Below are 6,000 nucleotides of genomic sequence, written 5' to 3' on the forward strand. Positions count from 1 at the left end.
TACAGGCTGGACCCAGCACTATACATGGCACAGGGGGGCAGGGCATGAGCTGTATGTGCTGCCCAGGACTGACTCCCAATGCAGTGTCTGCAGTGCTGGGTCCATGCTGGGCACTGCATGCAGTGTACACCCCATGCTAGCCCTGCATGCCATGTGCACAGTGAAGCCTGGGACCAGAGCATGCTGCATACATGTGGACCTGGCACCATGGGCACTGCACAGGGGTCTGTCCCAATCCAGGCTGCAGATTAGCCCAGCAACCCTTATCTAAACCATGGTGCCAGGTAAGTTTGACACCCCTGGCTTAAGGGAAATAAATATTTTTAAATAGTGGTTAAGGACATGCCAGCCTCTGTCATTTACAGTTTAACTTGTCCCTGCTATAAGTTCTTAAACTATTATATAATGAGAAAATAGACAACACTTTCAGTTACTTGGTTACTTCGATCTATAAACCTGCTTTCTCCAGTGCAGCTATCCACTACTGATAATATTCACTTTCGTCATCAATTTCTCACTCAGAACCAAGAGACAGCGAGAGTTGGCTGACTTGGTTGCTTTCATGTTGCCTTCTCCTCACCGCCTCATGCATTTTTGCAGATTGTTGGCCTTGTAATGTTATCAGTTTGACAGCAGTAGTGAGGTGATGATAGAAGTGAAACCACGTTACTAGAAACAGATATTTGGATTTTTAATGGTCTTTATAAAATGCAAAACATGACTCAACTGTTTCAGACCAAATATAAAACAGCTCAGGCCACATTCTCAAATCAGTCAGATTTGGAACATACTTGTTTGGAGTGCTATCTTCAGTGGTGTTTTATTTCCTGCTTCCTTTTTCCTCCAATACATAAATGTTTCTGAAGAATTAGTCTCTGTAGCTATCTACCCAAACTTTAATGCACAGTCATATTAAGCCATCATGACACATTAAAGGAAAATGGAAACTATGATGCACTCAAAGTGACAGAAACAAAAGTCAAAGTAAAATCATTCTTTGTTAGTCTAACTGTTCAACTTTTTTATTTAAATAAGGTTTGACTTGATTATGAATAAGATATGAAGAGAGACCTCTTTTAGAATGGGCAAGAGGTGTGGTGCTGCTCATTATTCTTGCTTTCTACTGTTTCTCAGAGTAGAAGAGGGTCTATTGCTACTTGCAGTTGTTGACAACAAGAAACTTTCCTTGAGTCATGAAAAATGGGCTCAGTACCTTGGAATACAAATGCGTAGTTATTTTTCAAAAAAAAGCATGAATTCATATAAAGCAAGCTAGGTTCTTTAGGTAAATCTGATATCGTTTTTTAAACCAACTAAAAAAAAAATCTTCCTTGCAAGTTTTCAGGTACAAACACCCTTCTTCAGGCAGAAGGAGTGTCTACAGTTATTTTGTGCTCTCCTTGATGGGATGGAAGCCTGTATACAAGAATCCAGGTCAGTGAAAATGCAAATGCCTGGCAGTGAGGATCAGAGGGGTTGAGAGACGATGTGTTCACTACAAATACATACGTTCCAAAAACTATCACTGTAGCATTAGCTGATGGGATTTGTTTTATTGGTCAGCATTAAATACATTATTACTGCATGTCACCATATGGGCACCTTGAAGACCTACAAGGATCCACCTGCATGGATCCCAATGTAAGGCTGGAGCCAAAGGCAGCCAAACATACCGGATACCTATGGATACTGTGCATCCCTTTTCTGAGCAGCTATGATCCCCATACAGATTACTCCTACTAAGAACACAAATAGGCTGCCGACAAGGAAGGTACCAAGGAAGGGGTAGAAAACAAGTCATATATTTGCCATTACTGAATCTGAAGTGCATATACCTAAAGGTGAAGGCTAGACCACCTAATTCTTGTACCTCAGACTTGAACACCTAACCATTCTTAAGTGTTCCTGCAGCCAGAGTGACCTCTATGACTAAGTATAGACACTCAGAAAGCCTGAGGTTAGTCTGAACTGCATAGATTGAACAGATAAGTAAGTAAACAGACATTCACTTTTGATTCTGGAAATGCAGCCACATGCCTGCAGTGGCCCAGGCCAGAAGTTTGGGGGGGTACTAGAGCATACCTCCCTGCTTGGCTGGAGCAGACAACTTGGGTCAATGCTAGCCAGCCTACCCTGTGAAGCGGGGGTTTGCACGGGAGGTACAAAGCATCCTGGGATGCTGGGGGACTGTGAGTTAACTTGAATCTAGAGGGAATCTGGGAAAGAAGTTCAATAAACCCATTTAACCTAAATCAATAAAGTCTGTTATTGCATCCCTCCATCCAGGTTTATCTTAAACTAGTTTTAGCCATTTTGAAAGTGGTTTATGTGTACTGAACTTCTGTTGTGTGACATATTTGAACTGGTTTCCAATCACTTATACCAGTTTGCATCATTTCTGTCCCTAGCCCATGGGCTTGGGGGAAAGTAATAATCAAGACTGCAAAAAAAGACTTCTGCTATGTGTACCACTTTTACTCATGATTTTCTGTTGTGGGCCCATGAGCACAGGTCAGTGCGATTTTGTCAGTGCATTTGTTATTGCCTGACATCAGCTGGAAAATTCCCAGACTCAAAGCTGAGCACATGCTGAAGTGTTTTGCTGGACAGGGTCCTGGGGGAGGACTGTCTAGTTAGCTTTCCCTCAGTTTCTTCTCATGGGCAGACATAAACAATAGCAACCCCCAAATCTAATCACAATTTATCTCCAGTGGAGGAGGGTAGAAAAAGAGAGAGGATTTATTATTATTTTTAAGTACTTTGGAAGCACTTGCATATGTTAGAGATAAAGCAATAAGCAGATGAATTAGACTGAAACTTTTTGAAGTCACACTCATGCAATCTAACTGAATTTCCAAATATTTCATAGCATCATAAAAAGGAGAAAGTGTCTGTGTATTGAAGCAACATTTCCAACTTTTGCAAAAAATTATCAACAAAATATGAAATGAAATATTTTACTATCCATTTTGACCCCAACTTTTAAACTTCTTTATGATTTTACAGGCTTGATCCAAAGCCCACTGAAGTTTGTGGGGGGGTCATTCTATTAGGTGCTGGACCAGACCATAAAGGCAGCAAGTCTAGGGACCTTTATCTTCCAAAGTCAGCGACTTAAGTTAAGTTATCTCAGTAGGGATATAGCCATAATATTTCAGTCTCTTATGATGAGATGGAGTTATGGTTATTGTGCTTTTGAGGGAGACCTAGTTAGCATCTTCCCTTGATAGATCATTACTTACATTATAGCCAAGAAACTCGTGTTCTAAAATTATTACAGAACCTGGATATTTAGTTGACTTACTCGGCAATCCTAAAGCTAACATTTATGAGACGGGGAAAAGGAAAGCTTGAGGAAAAATGATTAGCTCTTACTTAGTTTGTCCTTTTCTGAACTGCCACTTTGTTGCTAAGATAATGTTATACAACAGAAAAGAAACTGCTAGCATTTCATTGAGTAAGAACCCCTGGAAACACCAGGTGCTGTCCACGTGCTACAGTCTGCAACTAGATCTGCCTCAGTGAATATAGGCACCTGCAAAGAAACCCCAGTGGTCTCCACATACAGAGATGTGCCCAGCCAGGTTCAGTTGACTCATCTGTTTATTTCCCTGCCAGAAATAATCCACAGCTTTATCAAGCCATGTACAGTGTCTGTATCTGTATGCTTCATCACTAGACTTTTATCCATAACTGTGATGGTTTTCCTTTCTTTTTCAAGTACTTAACAGGATGGATTACATACTTTTTAAAAATAGCATCACCAAATCAGTACTGCTTCTATTGTGTTTAATGATATATTTTAAAAACATTATCTTCCCAGCTTGTCAAATACAACAACCATTTGAGCAGAATGCAAAAGTTTACATCTGTTTAACAATCAAGCCATTATTAAGAATGCAGATTTCATGCATGACTGGCTAGATACTTTTTGCTTGCTGTGAACTAAATTGAAATGTGTGCATGTACGGGCTTTATAACTTGGATGACAAGCAGTTTGCTCTGGAATCTTTCAAAAATTTTCAATATACTGCAGAGAGCTAGTACTGAGACAGCTCTGCAATACAGATGCATGAGTAAATAGTTTAATAAACATAAGAAAGAAAACTGCAAACTTTTTCCAAAAGCAGTTAAACTATAGAATAAACCTGGAATTAACACCACTGACTAAACACAGCCAATTCATCTGGCGAGACCAATCTTATTCCCACTAAAGTCAAGGACAGTTTTTCCAATAAATGTTATGAATACAGAGGTAGGAATTAATTTATCTAGGACAGTATTTGCATTAAGCGCCCTCTAGTGTTCTCTCCCCATCTCTGTCAGGCAAGGTTTCCTTTAATAAATTTTTATGACACTATTACACTATGGAACAGTTCCAGGAGAGGGTTAAGCATGTGCATGTTTTATGTGCATAATAAACAGTGTAATTTACTTTTTTTATATATAGAACAAAGTCTAAATATGTTTTGAACGCCACAACAATGAGCACTACTAACATTCAATTTTGACACCTAAATGTAAGTGCCTATAAGGCAAAAACTGAGATAAAACAGTGAGCTTGCTGATGATTAATAGCCTATCATCATTTAGTGAGCGCTGGCAGAGAACATCTTGTCATTTAATTGGCGTACATGTAGATGACATTTCCGCAGTATTAAATGATCATGATTATATCTGTTTTTATATTATGAGGCAATAATTCTGGACTGGAAGAGGGCCAGCAGTAAGCTTATCCATTTAGAACGTTGTATTATGATCATGGAAGAAATGGTGACTGATGATCATTGCAGCTGAAGACTACACTCAGGCTTAAGAACTAGAGCAAAGACAATTTCAGAAGGATGGAGTACCATCTGGCTTGAGCAAATCCAAGAGAGTCAATTAGCATTTTCCCTGTTTTTAAACTAGATAGGAAGGTGGATAGATAGGTAGATAGTTTTAAAAGGGAAAAATGCTAATATCTATCTACATACACACACATGTATCCCTGAATCTGGAACACCACAATACCCAAAGAACTCCATATGTATCAGGAAAAGGCATTGTAGCTTTTAGTTTAACACTTTGCTGTGCTGCAGCTTGCATCTAGGTGGACAACACATCTTACGCACCAGAACTCCCATGTATGTTGGACATACACTTCTGAAATTTTGAATGAGGTACCCAATCAATGAATTTCTTAGTTCATAAGTTCCTAATCACATCAAGAACACATGATCTTATACTTCAACAAGCAACCTTGTAATAGTTATAGGAAAAGCTGCACTCTTCTTCCCTCTCCTTATGTTCCACACAACTATCCTGATAGAACTGAACACCTGTGATGATGCTTTCTTTAAAAAAAAAGTACAAAAAAAAAAAAAAAAAAGCAGCAGCAAATCTCAGGGGATGAAATGCAAGAGCACATTAAAGGAAAGCAGGGGGGATCTGCTATTGGCGGTAGATCACTTGCAGAGAAAGACTTACCGCTTGCAATAACCTTACAATGACAGTCCTGCCTATTTCTCAGAGCTGGCAAAATTTACGAGCTGCTGACTTCCAGGATTAGGCTTACAAACCCTTGGTGACTTACCACTGTTTTCCACAAAGCCCGACAGCTCCACGCGGGGGTAGTTTTGGCTTCCAGGAGCTCCAGCTGCTGGGTCCCCAGCATACACAGGTGCGGTCTGGAAAGGATTGGCAAAGGGGGCTTGAGACAAGTGGAAAGAGAAAGGCTTGAAGGAAAGGAAAGGAAAAGGACAGGACAGGAAAGACACCCCCCCAAAAAAAATAAAGGCAAAAGAAGCCCAACATCCGAAGGGCCCTGGTGCCAGAGCCAAGGCAGAGGGTCCCAGTGGAAGTACCTACCCTGCTCCCCATTTCAAAGAGCAGCAGGAGCAGGCGGCACAGGAGCGCGGAGGCTGGCTTCATGCTGCCGCAGTCCCGCATGGCCGAGGCGCCCCCGGCCGGTGCCGAGCGCCGGGCAGTACTGGCTGCGGGGGTCGGCGGGGCGCTGCC

The 6,000-nt window shown here is 41.0% G+C and overlaps 1 protein-coding gene across 3 annotated transcripts in view; it reads right to left on the reverse strand.

Annotated features, from left to right (window-relative positions):
• Window positions 1-5,942, reverse strand: part of ADAMTS16 (ADAM metallopeptidase with thrombospondin type 1 motif 16) — a 184,787-nt gene extending 178,845 nt beyond the window's left edge. For all 3 annotated transcript variants that reach the window (XM_025205794.1, XM_025205792.1, XM_025205793.1), the window contains exons 1-2: window positions 5,851-5,942; window positions 5,576-5,669 (exon numbers count right to left, since the gene is read on the reverse strand). In XM_025205794.1, the coding sequence (XP_025061579.1) occupies window positions 5,576-5,669; window positions 5,851-5,931 (175 nt within the window). In that variant the 5' untranslated portion in view covers window positions 5,932-5,942. The remainder of the gene's footprint in view (window positions 1-5,575; window positions 5,670-5,850) is intronic.
• Window positions 5,943-6,000: the final 58 nt, after the last annotated feature.

The sequence above is a fragment of the Alligator sinensis genome, unplaced genomic scaffold (genome assembly GCF_000455745.1).
Source record: "Alligator sinensis unplaced genomic scaffold, ASM45574v1 scaffold248_1, whole genome shotgun sequence".
NCBI lineage: Eukaryota > Metazoa > Chordata > Crocodylia > Alligatoridae > Alligator > Alligator sinensis.